We start from the raw sequence: 24382 nt of genomic DNA, 5'->3' as shown, positions 1-24382 counted from the left end.
TACCTACTGCTCATTCATGTCCTTTTCTTTTTTTTTTTTTTTTTTTTTTTTGAGACAGTCTCACTCTGTCACCCAGACTGGAGTGCAGTGGCATGATCTCAGCTCACTGCAACCTCCGCCTGCTGGGTTCAAGTGAGTCTCCTGCCTCAGCCTCCAAAGTAGCTAGGAGTACAGGCACCAGCCACCATGCCCAGATAATTTTTGTATGTTTAGTAGAGACAGGGTTTCACCATGTTGGCCAGGCTCGTCTCGAAATCCTGACCTCAGGTGATCTGCCCGCCTTGGCCTCCCAAAGTGCTGGGATTACAGCGGTGAGCCACCACGCTCAGCCTGTGTCCTTTTCCTTCTGATGAAGTATTCCCTTTAACATCTCCTGTAGCTCAAGTCTAGTGTTAAAAATCCCTCAGCTTTGGTTTGTCTGGGAAAGTCTTTATTTCTTCTTGATGCTTGAAGGATATTTTCACCAGATATACTATGTTAGGGTAAAAGTGTTTTCCGTCAGCACTTTAAATATGTCATGCCACTCTCTCTTGGCCTGTAAGGTTTCCACTGAAAAGTCTGCTGCCAGAGGTATTGGAGCTTCATTGTATATCATTTATTTCTTTTCTCTTGCTGCTTTTAGGATTGTTTCTTTATCCTTGATCTTTGGGAGTTTGATTATTAAATGCCTTGGGGCAGTTTTCTTTGGGTTAAATCTGTTTCACGTTTTATAACCTTATTGTTCTTTTGGATATTGATATCTTTCTCCAGGTTTTAGAAGTGATCTGTTGTTATCCTTTGAATGAACTTTCTACCTCCAGCTCTTTCTCTTCCCTCTTCTTTAAGGCCAATAACCCTTAGATTTACCCTTTTGAGGCTACTTCCTAGATCCTGTTGTTGTGCTTCACTGTTTTTTATAATTTTTTCTTTTGTCTCCTCTGACTGTATATTTTCAAATAGTCTGTCTTCAAGCTCACTAATTCTTTCTTCTGCTTGATCAATTCTATTAAAAGACTGATGCATTCTTCAGCATGCCAACTACATTTTTCAGCTCAAGAATTTCAGCTTGAATCTTTTTAATTATTTCAATCTCTTTCTTAAATTTATCTAATAGAATTCTGAATTCTTTCTTTTTGTTATCTTGATTTTCTTTGAGTTTCCTCACATAGCTATTTTGAATTATTTGTTTGAAAGGTCACATACCAGCACTGGTCCCTGGTGTTTTTTTTTTGTTGTTGTTGTTGTTGTTGTTTGAGATTGGGTCTCACTCTGTCACCCAGGCTGGAATACAGTGGCGTGATCTCAGCTCACTGCAACCTCCACCTCCCAGGTTCAAGCAATTTTCCTGCCTCAGCCTCCCGAGTAGCTGGGACTACAGGCGCACACTGCCATGCCCAGCTAATTTTTTTTGTATTTCTGTAGAGACGGGGTTTCACCATGTTGCCCAGGCTGGTCTTGAACTCCTGAGCTCAGGCAATCTGCCCTGCTTGACCTCACAAAGTGCTAGGATTACAGGCGTGAGCCACCATGCCCGGCCAGCTATTTAAGTTTCTAAACTGAAATTAGAGAAGGTGAATAGCCAAGTTTTCCAGTGAAATATCACTATTCTTTTTTCTTCCATTTCTGTAATGATTGCCCCTTTAAAGAACAAGATAGAGTGATGTTAGCAAGACAGCTGACTAAGCCCCTGGCACTCATCCTCCTCACAAAGACAGCCAGAACAACAAACAAATAACTACATTTGGATACACCAACTCCACAACCCTATCCCGGCAACCAGGATCAGCCGGGAATCAGGAAGAATTTTTCCCTGTAGTGAAGAGGTAAGCAAGAATATTCCAACAACCCCCATCAAAACCTTGGACACCTACAGACCTCACCACTGTGGTCTCCTGCAGTCCTCACAAGCATTAAGACCAGCTGGGGGAGCCTCCTGCAGTCCACATATCTGTGATACCCCAAAGAGCCAACAATATGCCCTGCCCTCTGTGGCCCATGAGGCTACTGTACTAGTCATCTTAAAATTGGAAGTATCTGGGGAGCATCCCCAGAACCACCCTAACCTGGTGGGCTAACACCCACAAGCTGAGCAGCAAATAGCTGTGACACCCACTGGGAACTCCATGCTTTGGATAGGAATGTGATCTTGCATGTTAACAACTTCAGCAACACCCCCAGATCTGGAAGGAAACAACAGAGTGACTTCAGGAATCACAATGAGTTTACTCTCATTCTTTAAGCACTTAAGTTACCTTTAAGAAATCTCTGTTCCAGGCCAGGTTATGGGGCTCAGCCCTGTAATCGCAGCACTTTGGGTGGCCAAAGCAGGAGGATTGCTTGAGTGCAGGAGCTCAAGACCAGCCTGGGCAACATAGCGAGACCCCATTTCTACAAAAAATTAAAAATTCGCCAGTATGGTGGCACATGCCTATGGTCCCAACTACTCGGGAGGCTGAGGTGGGACGATCACTCAAGCCCAGGAGTTTGAGGCTGCAGTGAGTTATGATGGCACCACTTTACTCCAGCCTGGGCAACAGAGTGATACTCTGTCTCAAAAAAAAAAAAAAAAAGAAAAAGAAAGAAGAAGAAGGGAGGAGGAGGAGGGAGAAGAAGGAGGAAGAAGAAGGGAGAAGGGAGGAGGGAGGAGAAGAGGAAGGAAAAGGGAGGAGAAGAGGAGGAGGGAGAAGGGAGGAGAGGAGGAGGAGGAGGAAGGGAAGAGGAGAGGAGGAGAGAGACCGAAGGTGAAGACAGGGAGGGAGAAGGGAAGAGAAGAGGGGGAGGAAGAAGGGAGGAGGAGAGGAGGAGGGAGGAGGGGAGGAGGAGGGAGAAGGGAGAAGGACAGGAGGAGGGAGGAGGGGGGGAGGAGGAGGGAGAAGGGAGGAGGAGAGAAGGAGGGAGGATGAGAGGAGGAGGGAGGAGGGGAGAAGGAGGGAGGAGGGGAGGAGGAGAGAGAAGGGAAGAGGAGAGGAGGAGGGAGGAGGGAGAAGAGAGGAGGGAGAAGGAGATGAGGAGGGAGAAGGGAGGAGGGTGAAGGGAGTAGATGAGGAGGAGGGAGAAGGTAGGAGACAAGGAGGGAGAAGGGAGGAGGGAGAAGGCAGGAGGAAGAGGAGGAAGGAAAAAAGAAGAGAAGAAGAAAAAGGAGAAGGAAGGAAGGAAGGAAGGGAGGGAGGGAGGGAGGGAGGGAGGGAGGGAGGGAGGGAAGATCTTAGTGCCTTCTTTGTAGTTGTTACCAGAGATTATAAAAGGTCATTTGCCGAAGCTGATTTTCCACACTTCTCTGTCTCACAAGCCTGCATACACATTCATTCCTAAACTCGAAAAAAGTTTACTAACTTTAAACAAATAGAGCAGAAAACTGTGCCATGAGTGCAAAACTACTATGCCACAATAGAAAAGACAAGTGGATCCTACTCAGAATCACTAATAAACACTATGTCATCCTCAATAAAATACTTAACATGTCCATTTTAGTAAACTCTTTCCACAGGTCTTGAAATTTTCTACCTTATTAGCTCATTACATTTAAAGACTCTTCAGTAAAACTAAGTAGTAATAAATTCATCAGTATTCTGAAAGTGATTTTTCATCACAAAACTATGAAACAAAGCAGATATTTCTATTAATATCTACTAAGAGAAAGATGTGTTATCGCTCTTGTGCAACAACCGTTTAATATTCATTTGCCATTTCAATTGAAAACCTACAATAATTTCTACGACTATAATTTGGCTATACTATACTATGAAATCTGAATTTGACACTATCTGGAAAGTTAAAATGGAGGAAAAAAATTGGTATTTGTTCTTTTTTTAAAGAAGGTTATATTCATGCTTAGATGCTAGTTTCTCCAAGGATGCTTAGGTTTTATTCTAAATCCCATTAGCTTCCCAAAGTAACTGGTCATCTTCAGTCATTATAATGTCAGCCTGTTGATGTTTTTGCATAATGCCCTTTCCACAAACTGGCTAGACTTTCCATTACCATAGTTTTGCATGGTAACATAGAAAAATCACTATTGTCATTTTAATCTGATCTGACAGAAACATTCTCAGCTTAAGAAACTCAAAACTATTATAAACTTAAAATCTTCTTCAATTACTGAATTCACTTTTTTAAAATCAAACAGAAAATTTCTCTTGGTAATGAAGGCTAGAATGACTTAAATGCAAAATGTTTTGTTTTTCTACAATTTCCTCCACCCTCCCAAAAAAAGGTATGAAGAGAATGTAGATAAATGTATGATCTGCCAACCCGAACATATCATTTTAAAATGAACAAATTGTCAAAAACTACATTGACAATTCAGCTATACATCTATTTAAATAATAAGGAGAAAGGTAATTCTGAAACTCCACTGCTTGCAAGGCTGTCCAGCTGAGTCTAAGAACAGAGGAACACCTATAAAGGTGGGATTCAATTCACTGGTCTATCTGCCCAAAACCTGAACTGCCGAAAACAAGTCTTTCATAGTTTTTCTTTATTGTTAATTAGGTAATTTTGTATTGTATTGTGTCTTCTGTAATAGAGAGCAGAATAGGATAAATTAACATGAAAAATGTAGAAATGTCAGAATGATGCCAATTAGTAGAATGGTGGCAGGTTTTTCTAAGATTCAAAAATAATTTATAAATTGGGTTTTCAAGATTCTACGTTCTTTTAAGTGAACGCCTTAATCATTCAGTTTATTTCTTGGGGGACTTAAGATCAGCTTGTCAAAAAGAAATGGTTTGGTTTTTTGGTTGTTTTTTTTTTTTTTTTTGTCTTTTTCTTTTTTCAGCCTTTCCAAGATTTCTAGTACCTCATCTTTACCCGAAAGCCTATTTACTGGCAGCCAATTTGCAAACATCAAATTTAAGATTACAGCTTCAGTAAAATGAGAAGAAAGAAATTAAAGTTGACTTCGAGTATTTATGTTGGCATATACCAAGCAGACTACTTAAGAAAAGAATGACACTGTGGGCTCCATTTTGCCATTCCTCGTGTTCTGCATGTACTAGTTTTCATATTACTTTAATCAAGAGACAAACATAACAAATTTATCATTTAAAGTATGCAAATTCATTACTCCTTCTTTGTGACAGCTTGACACCTTGGCTCATGTCATATATTTGCAAACTAAGTATGTATTCCACTAAAAAGTTAAGAAAAAAGAAACCAGAATAACAGCTTTTTAAGTTTATGTTTCATCAAACAAGAAAATAATTAAGCGGGTACTTGCAATATACTACAGCTAGGGTCAATGTTAACATCACTAAAATCTGTAAGTTTTCTTCAAAATGTTAGGGATAATCTTTACTGTGTCATAAAGAATTATCCAAAACTTAACATTATAATTGGCTCCAACAACTAAACCACAAACAAAAGCCTCTTAAATGGTAAGCAATACTGAATTAACTTTTAATGACAACAAAAATAATACTTCTATTACCTACAGAGATAATTCAACAAATACCCAGCAGTAAATATAGTCATTTTCTCTAGAACAATGGAAAATAAAAAGCCCGATAAGAAACATAAAGAAATCATTCAATTTAATAGTCATTATAATTACAAATCAATAAACCAATTTCCCATAAAACCATTCTTTTAAAAAAACATCAGTTTTTCCAATTCCGTTTTTTTTTTTTTTTTTTTTTTTTTTGAGACAGGATCTTGCTTTGTCATCCAGGCTGGAGTACAGTGGTGCAGTCATGGTCTACTGCAGCCTTGACTTCCTGGGCTCAAGTGATCCTCTTACCACAGTCCCATGAGTATCAGGGACTACAGGTGTGAACCACCATGCCCAGCTAATTTTTTTATTTTTGTCTCACTATATTGCCCAGGCATGTCTTGGACTCCCAGGCTCAAGCAATCCTCCCAGCTCAGTCTCCCAAAGTGCTGGGATTACAGTCATGTGAGCCACTAAGCCAAGCTAATTCATTTTTTGATAATAACATTTCCTTGTTCTTAAAGCTTTTGATAGCTTTATTTTTAAAATGCAATGACAACAGCAGTAAATATTAAAGAGGTATTAAAAAATTACTTCTTTCTAGTAAAGAGGTGGGGAAAGAAGATGTTTTGGGGTTTTTTTTTCATCACTTTAAAACAAATCTGACCAAGAAATCTGATTAGAGAAAATAATTTTTATCTCTTCTAAACACAAATATATTTTCTATTCAAATAATCCCATATATCCACACATTTAATATAGACAATAATGACGATCTAGCATTTCTGATCACTTAGTATGTTCCAGGAACTCTGCTAAATGCATTATATTATTCCTCACAGTAGTTGCAACTATTTTACATATGGGGGTCTGAGGCACAAAGAGATTAAAATAATTTACTCAGGTCATACAGCTAGTAAATGGATAGAGCTGAGAATCAAACCCAGACAGTCTAGTACCATGTCTGATGTCTTTTTATATATATACTTTTTTTATTTTATTTTATTAAAATTCGGTGCTCTACATGTTCAGAGAAACTTCTCTAGTAGCAAATTATAGAAGTCATTCCTGAAAGTATGGTCTTCCATGTCTGTTTTCTGAATCACTATACAGCAGGTCCTCCAATAAAATTGTTTTCTTTCAACATCAGTTTGTTGTAACAATAATAAAGAAAAAAAAACAATTTCCAGCCATGACCACAGTCTTGTGTCGAGTTTGCATGTTCTCCCCAGGTCTACGTGGGTATTCTCTGGGTACTGTGGTTTCCTTCCACATCCCAAAGCTATGCACATTAGATGAACTGGCGTTGTCTATATGGTCCCAGTCTGAATGAGTGTGGGTGTGTGAGTGTACCCTGCAATGGAATGGCCTCCTGTCCAGGGTTGATTCCTGCCTTGTGCCCTGAGCTGCCAGGATAGCTCCAGCCACCCCCAACCCTGAACCAGAATAAGTGGGTTGGAAGATGAATGAATAGATACAAATGATTGCCAGATAAAAATTAGTGGGCCAGGTGTGGTAGCTCACATCCATAATCCCAGCACTTTGGGAGGGTGAGGTGGGTGGATCACCTGAGGTCAGGAGTTCAAGACCAGCATGACCAACAGGGTGAAACCCCATCTCTACTAAAAATACAAAAATTAGTTGGGCGTGGTGGCATGCACCTGTAGTCCCAACTACTTGGGAGGCTGAGGCAGGAGAATCACTTGAACCCTGCAGGCAGAGGTTGCAGTGAGCCGAGATCATACAACTGCACTCCAGCCTGGGCAGCAGGGTGGGACTCCGTCTCAAAAAAAAAAAAAACCAGTAAAGTATATGATAATTATACAAAAGCACAATAAATGATGCAGTAAGAAAATGCTCAATGATCTGCCATATTGGTTATTCTTGAACTGCATGATGGTAGGAGATGCTCCTTATAATTTTCACTTTGCAAACACTATTCCTTGATTTAACCCACCACCACTATGACTGCTTTCACTCACTGATTCACTAAAAATTGTGTAAATAATTATATTGTTTTTATTAATCTTTCTTAAATGTATTTACAACCCAAATTTATTTCTTTGTTTAATATTACAAGTGTTTTGGGTCTTTATTTAGAAGTTTGGTGAAGTTTTTGTGACCAGAAATATGCCATAGGAACTTAACTCTTGTTTAAATCAATTAACGTATCATTCACTTAAAGTCACAGTTCCCAAGAATCTATTAACTTAAGTGAGGACTTACACTACATTGTGTATAAAGTATATATTGCATCTAGCATAAGGTCTGACACCCAGTAAGTATTAATAAAAGTGCAACTATTATAATAATATTAATCTCTTCTTTACTTACTCTGTGATAATTCCGGATTTCCTTTCAGATTCATCATCTTTGGAACTGAAGGTCCATACACATCCACATCTAGCAAACCAATGGCCTTGGACTGTAAAAAAATAAATAAAAATATAAAACAAAACAAAAACACTTTACCATAAGATTGTTCCCACTCTTCTCAAAGGTGAAGCACATAGCAACAGTAATCTGACTACAGAAAATAAAATTGGCAAAATATTACAAATCATAACCTAAACTTCCAAAGCAACAGTGAAGTAAAAGAGCATAAATTGCTTAGGGTCAACACTTTTTATGATTTACTAATATCATCCAGATACCTGACTAAAGAAATCCACCCTATATGCTTTACATATTGTAGTTCAGATCTCCCATATAGTCTCAAGCAGACTAAGACCTTTTTGATCTGAACATGAGTTTGAGAACAAATTACATGCGAACAATTTTAAAATAATGACTTGTGATGGCAAGCAAAACCCCAAAGACACAACATTAACTTTTGGAAAGCCTGTCTAACACACCAAAGAAGACAAAATAAAAAAAGATCATGGAAACAGGGCCATAATAAAGCAAGTGAGAAATTCTGATGCAGATCTGGCATAAATGAGATGGAAGCGCTAACAAAGATACTGGCACACCTAACACAGAGACAACCTCTTATATGCAAGTCACAAGTAAATACAAAACGTCTTCTAGAGGATTCAGAAACAACTAAAACTGTTTTCTCTGATGATGCATCCAGCTGCTGAAGGACAGGATACCCTGTCTGGGCTCTTTGCTGGCTATCAATTAATCAGCAGCTTAGCCAAGGAAAGGAAAACAAAATTCACTATTAAAAAATATGTCTCTTTTTTTCTCCTCCCCCTCTCTTCTTTCTCCTTTGATAGATGAAATCAATCTGTTATTGGTTTTGCTCATCTACAAGTAAACAGAACGCTAACACAATATGTCTTAGAGTTATGTTTCATCAAGTCTTACAAGTTTCCTACTACTCTCCTCAAATCCTGCAGAATAAAACTCAACCCTTCAACAAAATTTTTTGAAAAACTGAAGCAATCACTCCTCTTCCATGTTACCTACCTATTTCTAGACAAAAAAAGAAAAACTTTTAAAATTGTTATCTGGTTCCTATGAATATACAAAATAAGGTAAATCTAACATTTGTGTTTCTAACTTTATACTGACTAAAACTGCAGTTTAAATATATATATATATATAATATCTCTGTATGACTCAGTGACCTCAGAGGAAAAAAATGGGATTAATATCTGCCTCTGTGAAAATCTCAGCTTTATGTAAAATAAATGAGAAAATACGAAGGATACTTGATTTTTAATAGAATGGTGATATATAAAATTTAAGCTTAATGCATTTAGGTATTAGATTTAAGAAGGGAGGAACAGTCAATAAGAAGTTTGACCAATTTAACTATTTTTTAAACCACAGACAGAAGAATTTAGCTAAATTAAAACAATTAAATTTACTATGGATAACAAGATTTTCAAATGAGGGGACCTAAATCTAGAAATATGGCTAATTGTTACTTCCATTATATAAAGTTCTGCTAATGCTATAACTATCATCCTAGAATTTTATCTCTTTTCTGTATTTTTATGACACCTACAAGAACTAAAAACTACCACTAAATAATAATAAATACCAATAAAAACAAAAGCTATTTTAAGATTCTCTTTCCTTGTTCTCTTATTTATATCAATGCTGATTTTACAATAACATGAAGGGGGTTAGGTCCTAAGTTTCAAATTGATCTTCTAACAATACCTGTAAAGTAAAATAACAGCTTTTTAAGTTTATGTTTACATGAAACAAGAACATAACTAAGTGTTCTAACAAATATAAGATTGCTAGGGTCAATTTTATCATCACTAGGTTTTCAAGTTTCCTTCAAAATGCTAGGAAAGATCTATCATCTATCCTGCTTCTAGAAGAAAACCAAGCTTGCTAAAGATGAACTCTTGGCACAATGGTCAAAAAAAAACTGAAGATCTCCCTTAACATTTGCTCTGGTAAGAGTAGGTTTTACATATGCCTAGATTGCAACCAATATACGTTATGTAAAAATTAAGGAGGGGGAAATTACAAGATTTTCAAGTTCTTCTGATTCCTAGAGAATAGAAATAACAGTAACTGACAATATTCTACATATTAGGTTCTCTACATACTCTAAGAGACTAACCTAAATTTAGTACCAATGCTTGTATATATCAAAAAGGAAACAAAGGGAGGAAAATATAAAGATCAGGGGGAAAAAGAGAAAGAGAGGAAAGAGAAAGAGAGGGGCAAAGGGATTAAGGACTGAGGAAGAACAGGATAAAGGGACATTAGACAGCAAAGTCATATTAAGATGCCGGATAAACTAGGCCTCCACTGCTAGCCCTATGGATAAATCGGAACCTATAAAAACATACCATCTTAAATCACCCAGACACCAAGACTTTCCCTCATTGCATCTCCCCATTGCTTGAATTCCTTCTGGGTGCCAGGCACTTAACTAAGCATTCTATGTACATTTTTTCACTTATCCTCACAGCAACACTGCAAGGTGGTATTATCCATACTCATAATGAGAAAGCCAGAAACTTACATTCAAAATGACCATTTATTCTTTCTTAAAATGAAGTAGAATGGGAAATTAAACATGAAAATGCTAACCTCATAAACCTCTAACAGAACTTTAACAGGATCTAACTCCAAAAACTTAGATATAGAGGACACTTTTTCTTAAAAGGCCCACAGCAAACATTTTAGACGTTCAGGATCATATGATCTCTGTGGTAACCACTCAACATTACCATTGTAGTATCAAGGCAGCCATAAACAATATGTAAATAAATTAACATGGCTGTGTTCCGATAAAACTTCACAAAAACCGGCAGGATTTGGTCCACATGTCATAGTTAGTCAACATTCAATTTAGAGAGTAAAGTTTTTCATAATGAAGCTATTCAATCATCCAACAATGCAATTCTGTTAGCGCCAAGAGCAGGCAGGCCAGTCATCTCTTTCAGCATCAGAGTCAGAGGAGCTATCTCAGTAAAGATTTACTTTCTCATCCTTAATTGGCTAGATTTTAAAAATAAAAAGCACACTTTTCAGACTATTTTACTGGAACTAAATTAGGATGTCTTGCTTAGATTTTATTTATCATGAATAAAATCAGTGCCCATTAACAGAAACACCAAAGCATACATTAATTAAAGCATATTATACTTACAATTGGCACAGCTACTGGAGCAGTACAGTTACCATTGCTATAAAAATAAATTTAAACAGATTTTCAAGTCTAGAATTCAGTAATGTTCAAAAGGTGCCAAATAAACTTCATTTGTTTTTCATAATTTATTCCATTATTTTTAAATAGGTTCCTATTTTAAGTATGTAAATGGTCTTTCACTTTAAACTTCCAGTTTTATACTGTTAGGAAAATAAATGAGCAAGGTAAAAGCCTATAAATAAATGTATGCAGCTGGGTGTCTAACCAGCTAACTTTTATGAATCCTTTCCAACTTACTCCTCCTATAATAATTATATTTAGTCAATAAAGCTCCAATTAGGATTTTCTTCAATTTCAGCCAGATTCAAAGGAATATTCACTACAAAAGCTACCAAATACACAACAGATTAAAAAAATTACTATTAGCAAAAATAACTGTAAACTTACTATTGTAAAGTGTGATTGTCGTCTTTAATGTCACCATAAACTTAACCTAATGTTGGTATCTAACAATATACTCTTTTTCTGACTCTCCTACAGATCTCAAAACCTAGCAGATGACATAAAACAAGATAGATCAAACCCCAAGATAACAATTAGCTTTTTGGATTTGTTTATAATTTATAACACACTCTGGAAGTTGTAAAAGGTGGCAGAATTATTCAAGAGTGATTATACTGTTTTATTACTACTGTATGAAAGCTGCAATTTGAGCGCCTACATGCCCTATTTTTGTGTGTTGGATTTCAAAGACATGAACCACAGTTGATACTGCTTTGTTCTTCCAACACAATTTATACTAAATAAGATTGTAAAGCTTCATGACATGTTCCTTTTATCCATGTCTTCTGCTAATAGAACCCATCAAAACAATATCTTAGAACGCTCCCACTCGATTATTTCTAAATAAGACCTACCTAAAAGTTGTACTTCCACAGAAGTACCCTGCTAAGACTCCCATGATTCCCTGTATATTATATTCAGTTTAATCTTGGACTGGCAGTTGGTGTTTATTCAATTTAGAAATTATTCAAACCTCTTCTTTCTTCCTTTCTGCCTAGCTTTACATCAAGCTGCCAATCATAAGAATTTCAATCTCTTAGTAGAGAAAAATATATGTTTCCAAATTCTATTAGCTAAGATTAAGTAAGAATCTGATTGTCAGAAGAGCTAATGGTTAACAAGGTGATAAGAGAAAAATTTCCTACTGTTTATCAAAGGACTGTCTAAATCTTCAAGTTCAATCAGGAAAAAAGAGAAACAAGAGCAGCATAAAAGAAAAAAAAAATCACCTGGTTCGTTGGAACACAACCTGAGAGGAGCTCAGGAAACGTACAGAAGAATCCCAAATGAAAAGTATTAATAACTGCTCTCAAAAGAGGTACAAAGTAGAAATGGAAGATAAATGACAGATTTCTTTTTGTTTGTTTTTTCAGACAGGGTCTTGCTCTGTCGCCCATTCTAGAGTGCAGTAGGGCTATAGGGGCATTGACCTCCCTGGCTCAAGCAACAATCCTCCCACCCCAATGTCTTGAGTAACTAGAACTACAGGCACCGGCCACCATATCCAGCTAATTTTTTTTTCATTTTTTGTAGGGACAGGTTTTCACCACGTTGCCCCAGCTGGTCTCAAACTCTGGGGCTCAAGTGATCCTCCTGCCTCGACCTCCCAAAGTGCTGGGATTACAGGTGTAAGCCACCACACCTGGCCAATAATCAATTTCAAATTAAAGACTCTATTTTAGAGTAGGAAGAAACCTAAGAGATCATTTTTAGTCTCCTAATTTTTAGTGATGAAGAAACTAAGTCCCAGAGATAATGTCACTCCTGGGTCTAGGATCCCAAGTCTCTCTCCAATGTATCATGAAGCCTAACCACTAATCAACAACCACCAGCCACTTACCATACCTCTTTCACCTCATCTCCTACTCTCCCCTTTTCTAATCCACTCCATACATACTACCCTCTTGCAGCTTCTTAAACACACAAGGAACACCCCAGATCTAGGAGTTTTGCAGTTGCTATTCCTTCAGTCAGAAATCCTATTCCCCTGAGTATCCACCTGTCTCTTACTTCCTTTACGTCTTGATTTAAACATAACCATATAGTAAGGCATTCACTGGCCACACTATCTAAAATTGCAACACTACACATTTCCTATTCCCCACCCTGCTTTTTCTTTCTTCTTAGTATCTATATTAGTATTCAACATATTATATACAGTTGTTTCTAGGTATCTGCACGGCTTTGGTTCCAGGACACCTCTGCCCCCATACCAAAATCCTCAGAATCCTTTTTTTTTTTTTGAGACTGAGTCTCGCTCTGTCGCCCAGGCTGGAGTGCAGTGGCGCCATCTCGGCTCACTGCAAGCTCCGCCTCCCGGGTTGACGCCATTCTCCTGCCTCAGTCGGCCGAGTAGCCAGGAGACTACAGGCGCCCGCCACCACGCCTGGTTAATTGTTTTGTATTTTTAGCAGAGATGGGGTTTCACTGTGCACTGTGTTAGCCAGGATAGTCTCGATCTCCTGACCTCATGATCCGCCTGCCTTGGCCTCCCAAAGTGCTGGGATACAGGCGTGAGCCACCACGCCTGGCCAATCTTCAGACTCTCATATAAAATGGCATAGTATTTGCACATAACCTGCGCACATCCTCCCATATATTTTAAATCATCTCTAGATTACTTATAATACCAAATACAATATAAATTTTATGTAAATGGTTATTATACTGTATTTTTATTTGTATTACTTTTTATTTTTATATTGTTATTTTTATTGGGTTTTTAAAAATATTTTTGATCCACAGTTGGTTAAATACACAGATGCAAAACCAGCAGATATGGAGTGCAAATGTATTTACCTATTGTTTACTATCTCCCCTACTAGAATGTAAATCACATGAGGGTAAGGATTTTTGCATGCTTTGTTCACTACTATATACCCGGAACCTAGAAGAGTAGGTAGTTACAGAGATTCCCTATTACATCCCAGAAATTCTGATTCATTAGGTCCAGGCTGCCATCCAACAACCTATATATGTAGCACTCTAGGATATAAGATGACCACAACATGCAAAACCGAAATATAGATAATACAGGAAAGAAAGATGAAAATTTGCTACTAAGACTTGGGAACAGCAGGATCATAATAACAATAATCTACAGTAATCAACAATAACATTAAAGATGTCTTTTTCAAATGATTTTTAAAAAATATATAGTAAACATTCTGCCTTATGTGTGAATAATCAATAAATATTGCATGGGACATATACATTAAAAAATTGTTGTTTATCTGAAATTCAAATTTGTTATTTGCTAAATCTGACTTTACTCCAGCATTTCTTCTCAACAGGGTTGCAAGAATGATTCAGATGAAACGTAAGTCAGATTGTGTTATTACTCTGCTCAAAACCCTTCATTGCCATCACTCCTCCCATTTCATTCCTGTAAAAGCCGAAGTCCTTAAAATCATTCACCCCATATAACCCAGCCAGTTCCCCACCCACCTCCTGCCTCCCAAACCTAGTAATTTTCATCACCTATTACTCCATTCCACTTCTTCCTCCAGAAATCACATTGGCCTTATTACTATTCTTTGCATGGTATACTAGGCTTGTTCCCACCTATTGGCCTTTGTCCCAGCTCTTCCTTCTCCCTGAGATACTCTTCCCTCAGATAGTCATACAGTCTACTCTCATTTTCTTCTCTTCTCTGCTCAAGTGTTATCTTTTCAATGGAGACTATCATATTTTAAAACGCAAACCAGCATTAACCCTTAAGCACTACCCCTCCCCCATCTTAGTTGTCTTGTATCACCTTCTAACATACTATTTAACTTACTTGTGATGTTTATTATCTATTTACTGTAAGCTCCATAAGGACAGGAATATCCCCAAGTATTCTGAATGGTAAAAATTAAATATTTGTTGAATGGGTAAGTAAATGAACTAATGAATGAATGAACAAACTTCCATCTGTTACTCTAGAATTTCAGTATTGCTTACTATACAATCCCTAAGGTCTCTTATAAGCTTTAACATACTATGATTTCAAGAAAGTCCCTCTTCTAATACTTCTACACTAACATTTTAAGTTATAGGACTTAAAATTAAATAATATTATAATAATTATACAATAATATATAGCTTAAAAATATTCTGGTGTTAAAAAGGGGGTCATAAATTTCTTTGCAGTCTATTCCTAACAACAGTTTTCTCCCCAGAAAATCTAATACCATCTTCATTTCTCTATTGACCTCAACTCCAAAAAAAAATAGACTTTATGAAAGAAAATCTAGTACAAAGAATGGATATGGTTCTATGATGGCTTTATTAAAAAATATGGCTGGGCACAGTGGCTCACGCCTGTAATCCCAGCACTTTGGGAGGCTGAGGCGGGAGGATCATTTGAGGTCAGAAGTTCAAGACCAGTCTGGCCAACATGATGAAACCCTGTCTCTACTAAAACTACAAAAATTATCCAGGCGTGGTGGCAGCACCTGTAATCCCAGCTACTTGAGAGGCTGAGGCAGGAGAATTGCTTGAACCCGGGAGACAGAGGTTGCAGTGAGCAGAGATCGCACCATTGCACTCCAGCCTGGGTGCCAGAGCGAGACTCCGTCTAAAAAAAAATATATATATATATATATATATGATAAAGTATACTGCATAACTCTTTGAAAACTAAAGCCACAACATGATATGAAAAAGTTAACCAAACAGAAGGTTATCTGCTTACTAGCAAGATTTAGTACAATAGGTTTCAAATATTAAAAAGCTGCAAATTTGGGTTTTTCTTTCCAGAACTAGAGAAGCAACTTCTTCTTTAACAGGAAAACAGTTGCCTTAAGTGCTACATTTTCATTTAGTATGGAGGAAAAAGTAAATCAGGAATAAAACACCTAAGATTAAGAGAAGAAAAACTTTAAATTCTTGGTCTGTATAATTTAAAAAACATAAAAATAAAAGCCCTTAGTAAGTAAAGTCTTCAAATACAGAGAAAATTAGAAAGCCTTCTACTACCATGTAGTGCTTATAAAAATGCAGAAGATGCTTATAGACACTAAGCTCTAAAAATCATAGTTATCTGTGATACCAACTAGTCATTTTGTTGCCAAAATCAAAGCCTGGAGACCTAGAAACCTAACTAAACAAGAACAAATAAATAAAGTACTTCAGCAAAGATGCTGGAAAACTAACATCAATTCCTTAAGAATGTCCTTAACTAAACTGCAATGCAGGGAAGAGTATTTATAATTCTGAGAGCAGCTCTTCTAAAGAAAAGCAATTATAAGATCAGATATGAACAGAGCACTTGATCCACCCTTCCGACTCAAAATCAGAGCAGCCCAGCGGAGCTGGTTTTGAAACCCACAGTTCCATATGCTCTGCTCTCTTCTCCTCAATGACCCTTCCAACACTGCTCCGCTAAAAATTAAAGGCCCTTCCTGTTCCTCAAGGAGATGGGATGGGGGAAAAAATTTCCTGATGGAAAAAAAAATGAGAGAGGAAAAATGAATTAGTGAAAGCCAAGTTAGAAAGAAGTTTTGTAAATAATTTTTTAAAAAAGGATTGTTCTGGCCGGGCACGGTGGTTCACGCCTGTAATCCCAGCACTTTGGAAGGCTGAGGCGGGAGGATCACGAGGTCAAGAGATAGAGACCATCCTGGCTAACACAGTGAAACCCCATCTCTACTAAAAATAGAAAAAAATTAGCCAGGCGTGGTGGCGGGCGCCTGTAGTCCGGGCTACTCGGGAGGCTGAGACAGGAGAATGGCGTGAACCTGGGAGGCGGAGCTTGCAGTGAGCCGAGATCGTGCCACCGCACTCCAGCCTGGGCAACAAAGAGAGGCTCCGTCTCAAAAAATAAAATAAAATAAAATAAAAAATTTAAAAAAAGGATTGTTCTGCCTGAACCTGGGAGGTGGACGTTGCAGTGAGCTGAGATCACGACGCTGCACTCCTTCATGGGCGACAGAGTGAGACTCCGACTCAAAAAAAAAAAAGAAAAAGAAAAAGGATTGTTCTATGAGAAAGATTTGGATAAATTCTTCTTAGACAGAATCAGGTAATGAAATTCAAAGGATGTGGAGTAGTTTTGCCACCTATATGTTACACATAAAGGGAAACTATGGTACAATATACTAAATGTAAAATGAGGGTAAGGCTTGTCATTCTAACTCATAATCAAATTCTGCAACTTCCTTCAACAAAGTAAGGAGAATTAATTACTGACAGCAAGCTGCACTTTACTGAAAGAAATTTTTAAAAGGTAGGCCAAAGAGTACTGAGGAGGAAACATCCAGCCAACAGCTTCTTTAGAGCTACTGCTAACAATATTGCTACTGCTTCTAATGGGAAATTTCAAAGCATGTTGTACATAATGCTATGCGCCTAAAACCGTAACAGAAAATATGGCAGGGGTTGGAGGCAGAAGCAGTTTGGAGATTTTTACCTATCTGAAGATCATCTTAACACAGTGTTTTATTTAACTGTGTTGACTGAATGTGGTGTGTGTGTGCTTGTGGAGGAGGAGGAAAAGCAAACGGGTAAGGAAAAATACCTAATAGAAGATTGGCTTTAGGATCTAATCTAATACACTTTCACCCCTCTATTATACATTCAAATTTTTTAAAAAACACTTTATCTTTCATTTTAATATGTGATGTTAAGTTTCTTATTCTGTACACTGAATTATTCTTATAAAAGACACCATAGAGGTAGACACACAGGTTTCAAATCAATTAATATTAATATATATTACAGGTTTTCCATTAGCATAATTGCTTGTATTTTCTATAAAATGTATGAAACTTGAGGATTTAGATAACCTACTCCATCATAGACATCATCTAAATCATGAGTGAAATAAACAATTGTATTGTATTCACGTATAGACATTATTATACAACTCTATCAAATTAAAGTTCAAAAACTATGAAAAATTATCAAGGCACCACAATGATTATTACCTAGAAAATGATGCTATAAAAATGTTAGCACCTAAGCCCAGGTAAGTAATATATACAGAATTAATTTCATTTAAATTGTTATTACAATATGACTTGTTTTAATCTGTTAATACCTTGATGCAATATTTTAAATTAAGGGTCAATAACAGATCTTTTTAAAAATATTAACATCTCACTTGAAGTTCAAAAAGAGTTAATCTATTAATTCCACTGCCAAGTAGTAACAATTTTTGATAAATGAAAATGTTACTTAGTACCATATGAATCACATAGGTGATTACAATTTTTTTTTTTTTTTTTTTTTTTTTTTGCGACAGAGTCTCACTCTGTTGCCCAGGCTGGAGTGTAGTGGCACAATCTTGGCTCACTGCAACCTCCGCCTCCTGGGTTCAAGCAATTCTTCTGCCTCAAACTCCCGAGCAGCTGGGACTACAGGTGCGTGCCACCACGCCCCACTAATTTTTTTTTTTTTTTTTTTTAGTAGAGAGAGTGTGTCACCATACTGACCAGGCTAGTCTCGAACTCCTGACCTCGTAATCTGCCTGCCTCGGCCTCCCAACATGCCAGGATTACAGGCATGAGCCACCACACTCAGTCAGGTGATTACTATTTTTAAGGTTTTTTTTAACAAAATAACTAACATATTAAAGGCATAGGAGGATGCAGGAAAAAGCGAACTAGTATTTGTATCACTTAATAGATGGGTGATTATGGCTAAGTTATTAACCTCATCAAACCTCAATTTTCTTACCGGTAAAGATTAAGAAGGTCTACTTTTTAAAATACAATAAAGACATTTTAAGACCGAAATAAAAAGAGAGAGAGAGAGATCTAATTTATAGGATTTCTGTGAAGATTATAGAGCACTGCAAATTTGTGAAACTTAAAGAAAAGCTAACAGTACTATATGAACACAGTGCATATACTACTATCTATGTGCCAGGTACATCCTAAACACATTATATATTTTAAATTATTTAATCCTCATGACAACCCTATGAAGTAGGTATACAATAACCCTCAATGAAGAAACCAAGGCACACAAAGGTTAGTAACTTATCCAAGGTCAGGTAGTGCAAGTGCAGAAAATGGGATAAGAACCCAGGCAACAGGGCTTCAGAGTCTGCAGGTAACATTACAATATGCTGCCTCTTTCCAATACAACAAATTAAGTCAAATTCCTAGCAGAAAGTATGTATTCAATGTTAGCATCTTTCTCCTTTCTGTGCACCAAGACCTCTTTATGCACGGAAGCAGGAAAAACAAGCATTCACTCTCAGTGGGTATTTATTTCTCATACAAAACAACCATCAAAAATAACACCCTAATTATTAACCCAGGCAACTATAAAAGCTTTAAGAATAACAAAATGATCCTTAATGCGCACTTATTATTTTTATCTGAATTTATATTGTCTGGTTTTTGTTTAAGAGCAGGAACCATGTCTAGTTTAAGGTTTTACATGAGATCACTATGAAAAATAGCCTCTAGTAAATATTAAGTAGCATATTTCACAAAAATTAGAGTTTTTGGTATATTAGCCAATTTTTAAGTTATACAGATAACAGAGTACGGACATAGCCAAAAATGCAGTTAAGAAAATAAAGACTCATGTGCTTTAGCCTAGAAAATAACAGATAGTAAGCAACAAGAGAAGCAATTTATTATATTCTGCTTTTCTTTTTGTTGTAGTTGTACAGAAATTTGTGTTTCTATGCTAAATCAAATGCACATACTTACTATAAGCTAACACATAATAATAGCCAGATTTAATGAATGCTCACTACATGCCGGGTGTTATACTAGTGACATTACACATATGATAGCTCTACATTTCACAAAAGCTCTGTAAAGTAACCATTATCATCATTATTATTACTACACATTTAGCAGATGAGGGACCTGAGCTGTGACAGATCAAATGCCTGGCGTAAGTTCACACAGCTAATAAGTGAAGAGTTGGAATCAAATTCAGATTTGCTTGAATCCATAGCCCATACTTTTTCTACCAAAAGTACCCAAGCCTAGCCATGTATCAGAATCACCCGAGGAGCTTGTTAACAAAATTGATGGTCAAATCCCAGACCTAAAAATACCAATTCCCAGAGATTTTGATTTATTTAACAAGCTCCCAGGTGATTTTTATGCAGGAAGTTGGCACCAGTCCTAGGAGTAGCATTTAAAAACCACTGTACTACTTCCAGCTGCCTCCTCTATTTTCCATTAGGTTTCATGATCAGAAAGTGAGATTACAGAGTCCCAAACACTGAGGGTTAGATGCAGGTAAGTGACATTAATATAGTAAGGACCCAATTCAATTTTAGATTGAGAAATTCATTTTGGAAAATGGCATCACCATTTTTTTCATTCACTACCCAAACCTGGACTCAATCTCTCTCTTCCTTTGTTTTTTTACAACTAGAGGATATTATCATCTATAGACACTGTTGGTTGCTACCCAACAGTAACTCCTAACCCCACCCCTCCTTTTCATAGGCAGAACTCACCTCCCACTGTAAAGGTAGAAAGTCTTAGATTCTCCACATTCCCAGTCTTCCTTGCAGCTAAAAGATGTTTATGAGATCCAATCCTGATCAGTGAAACTAGAAAATGTCTAGTAAGAGTTTTCTTTCCTTGTAAATAAAAAACAAGGGAACACACTCTTTTTCTTCCTCTTTATAATTCAGTGGGGCAGCCATCTTGTGACCATAAGAATTAAGCAAAGAGAAATGAAGAAATGCCACTCCACCGCACTACTTTCTAGTTGAGCTACTTTCTGTAGTTCTCATTCCAAATATCTTGTCATTTCTTGCTATGACTTTGCTTACATAGTTCCTTCAACATAGAATTATCTTCTGCTATTTTTCTACCTGCCAAAACTACACCTCACCTTCAAATTATTACCTTTGAAGGGTTGGAATTAATTTCTCCCTGTTCTCGTATTAATATACTATTTATACCCACTAACTGCTGCACTTGCCATATTCTTCCTTCTATGTAAATAAATATGTATTAATATATCTGTCTTCCTCACAAGGTTGGAGGCTTTGTGAGGTGGCACCATGGGTAAACACAGTGTCTAGTACAGATGGTTCTTGGATTGGTTCAACTGAATTTGTCCATAATCACTTAGATATTCTCAACTGTGTTGTATAGGGGCCAAAGGAATGACCATTGCAGTTTAAAGGGGAAAAACCCTGCAATAAAAGTGTTTGGGGGTTTAAGGAAAATTATTTTTCAAGTACTTCAAACCTTGTGCAACTTAAGATACAAAATATGTTTTAATTGTTAGTTGCTAAATGAGAATCATAAAGATAATGTTAAGCATTACAAAATGCTGAAAATACTTACTTGTATATGCCAATTCATCTGTACTCTCTAAGAATTAAAATGACTTCTTAAATTCTATGTCAGCCAGTAAACTTCCCGGCTTCAATGTCATTAACATTTTAGTCCAATAGAAACACAGTAAGGAAATGCAAATCAAACCACAAGATAACCCTTCATAACCATGAGAATGACTATAATCAAAAAGACAGAAAATAAGTATTGGTGAGGATATAGAGAAAATCAAATCCTCATACACTGCTAGTGGGAATGTGAAATGGAACAGAAATATGGACAGCAGTCTGGCAGTTCCTCAAACAGACAGTTACCATCTGATCACCAATTCCATTGCTAGGTATATATCTAAGAGAACTGAAACATACGTACACACAAAAATTTGCACACAAATGTTCATAGGAGCATGAGTCATAATAGCCAAAAAATGGAAACAACTCCAATGTCCATTGACTGATTAAATCGATAAACAGAATATGGTCTATCCATACAATGGAATATTATCCAGCAATAAAAAGAAATGAAGTACTAAATACACTATAACAAGTGTGTCCATCCCGCAACCCGAGAGCTGCATGTGGCCCAAAACAGCTTCGAATGCGGCCCAACACAAACTCGTAAACTTTCCTAAAGCATTGTAAGATTTTTTTGTCATTTGGTTAAGTTCATCAACTATCGCTGGTGTTAGTGTATTTTATATGTGGCCCAAGACAATTCTTCTTCCAATGTGGCCCAGGGAAGCCAAAAGATTGGACACCCCTGCACGACAACATGGATGAACCTTGAAAACATGCCAAGTGAAAGAAACCAGTCAGAAAAAGCACATATTGTATGACTCCTGTTGTGGACTGAATATCTGTGTCCCCCAAAATTGGTATGTTGAAATCTTAACCTCCAATGTGAAAGTACTGGGAGGTGGGGCCTTTGGGAGATAATCAGGCCATGAGGGTGGAGGCCTCATGAATGGGATTAGAGTCATTATAAAAGAGACCCCAAAGAGCTCTCTCACTCTCTTTCCACTATGTGATAATCCAATAAAACGAGAAGGTAATCTGCAAAGCAGGAAGCAGACCCTCAACCAGACACTGGATCTGCCAGCACCTTGATCCTGGACTTCCCAACCTCCAGAACTGTGAGAAATAAGTTGTTGTTTAAGCCACACAGTCTATAGTAGTTTGTTACAGTAGCCCAACCTAAGACAATTCCATTTATACGAAATATCCCAAATAGGCAAATCTATAGAGACAAAAAGTAGATTAGTAGTTGCTTAGGGCTTGGGTACATGGGAGAATTAAGGAGTAAGAGTTAAGGGTATGGGGTTTCTTTTGGGAGTAATGAAAATGTTCTAAAATTGGTGGTGGTGGATGTAAAACTCTGTGAATATACTAAAAGCCACTGAATTGTACACTTCAAATGGATAAACTGCACAATATGTGAACTACATCTCTAAAGCTGTTTTTAAAAAACTGCTGGGGGTCAGGTGCAATGGCTCATGCCTGTAACCCCAGCACTTTGGTAGGCCAAGGTAGGAGGATCACTTGAGCCCAAGAATTCAAGACCAACCTTGGCAATATAATAAGATCCCATCTCTACAAAAAAATTAAAAAATTAGCCAGGCGTGGTGGCACATGCCTGTAGTCCCAGCTCCTTGGGTGACTGAGGTAGGAGAATTGCTTGAGCCCAGAAGGCAGAGGTTGGGTGCCTCCAGCCTGGGCAACAGAGCAAGACCCTATCAGGGGGAAAAAAACAAAAAGAAAACTGCTGGAACTTCAGTCAGTTATGACAATTAGCAAGCCTTAATTAAATACATAGGCTACTTAATAGTAGGTGAAACAGTAAAGGCTGAAAAGTCTTGTGGTTTTGCATCTTGACCAAAGGATGACTGGAAAAATACAACACATTTGTGAATTTTCATAAGCAAGGGCAATTCTGTATACCAAACTTGAAAATATACATATTATTTTCAAATGCATTGGGAAAATATACCTAACATCAACTCAGTTGTACAGTCAAGAACCTGCAATAGCGGTCATCCTTGAGCCCTTCCTCTCCTCTCCCACATCCAATCTATAACCAAGACCTAGCAATTCTACCTCCTTCTCAATTTCCAATGTCAACACTCCAGTCTAAGATATCACCATGCTCCTTCCTGCTGAGGTTACTGTAATAGTCTAACCTGATCTCCAGTGTGCACTCTAACATCCCCTCCATTCTCCATACAACAGCAAAGTAATTTTTAAGAAAATCTGACCAGTTTTATGCCATGCTTAAAATTGTTCCTATTGCCCTTAGAGATAGGGAGTAGTAATGGTTGTAGGAAAGCAGATCTAATTAGTATTACTCCCTGGGGGAAGTCTTCTCTCAACCCTCACCTTAGGATCAGTATCCTGTTAACTGCTCTCCTGACAATAGGACTTCTTTGTGGCACTTATCACAGCTGTAAATAAATAACTCAAACTATCTTATTTACCCCTCTATCCAAAATTCCCACCACAGTGTCTAATATATAGCAGGTAGTTAATAAATGTGCTTTACAGAAATGCCTTGGGTTCTCTAAATCATAAAACCACATGCTGTGTGATGTAATGGGCTAACCTACCCAACTCTGCAAGAGCTAAAACCAACAGTCACCAAGAGAAACAAGAAGAGGTTATCTGCCCTATCCCTGCTCCATGAGTCTCAGCAATACCCTCTCTGCCACCTTTGATTTACTACAGCCTATGTTACATTTCCTGCAGCGTTTCATAAGACATGCATTTAAACAGCTGGCTTCCATCTTCCCTATCTAATCATGTATAAAAATAAAACATCATTTATATTATCACAATCATTTCCACGACAAATATGAAAATGTCAGTGCCCTAACTCAAGGACTACAAGGAAAAATAGCAGCCTTGCAGGGAATTTTGTCACAGGCAGATGTTAGCTACTCAAGTTCCATTTATAGGACATGTTTCCAAGCAAGTCTGTTCTTTCCTGACTTTAATTTTCTCCTTTAAAAATGACGTTTGGTAGACTCTCTAAATCTTCAAATTTTCCTTTTTCTTTTGATTAACTGTAACGTCCTTTAGTAACATAAAACCAAATCCT

The 24382-nt window shown here is 37.3% G+C and overlaps 1 protein-coding gene across 5 annotated transcripts in view; it reads right to left on the bottom strand.

Annotated features, from left to right (window-relative positions):
• Positions 1–24382, bottom strand: part of NUBPL (NUBP iron-sulfur cluster assembly factor, mitochondrial) — a 295919-nt gene that overhangs the window by 241542 nt on the left and 29995 nt on the right. For all 5 annotated transcript variants that reach the window (XM_077940878.1, XM_077940880.1, XM_015143512.3 and 2 more), the window contains one exon: positions 7742–7832. In XM_077940878.1, the coding sequence (XP_077797004.1) occupies positions 7742–7832 (91 nt within the window). The remainder of the gene's footprint in view (positions 1–7741; positions 7833–24382) is intronic.

Source organism: Macaca mulatta, chromosome 7, assembly GCF_049350105.2.
Source record: "Macaca mulatta isolate MMU2019108-1 chromosome 7, T2T-MMU8v2.0, whole genome shotgun sequence".
Classification (NCBI taxonomy): Eukaryota; Metazoa; Chordata; class Mammalia; order Primates; family Cercopithecidae; genus Macaca; species Macaca mulatta.
The sequence above is the reverse complement of the archived record's forward strand: the minus strand, read 5'-3'. Positions and strand labels throughout refer to the sequence as shown.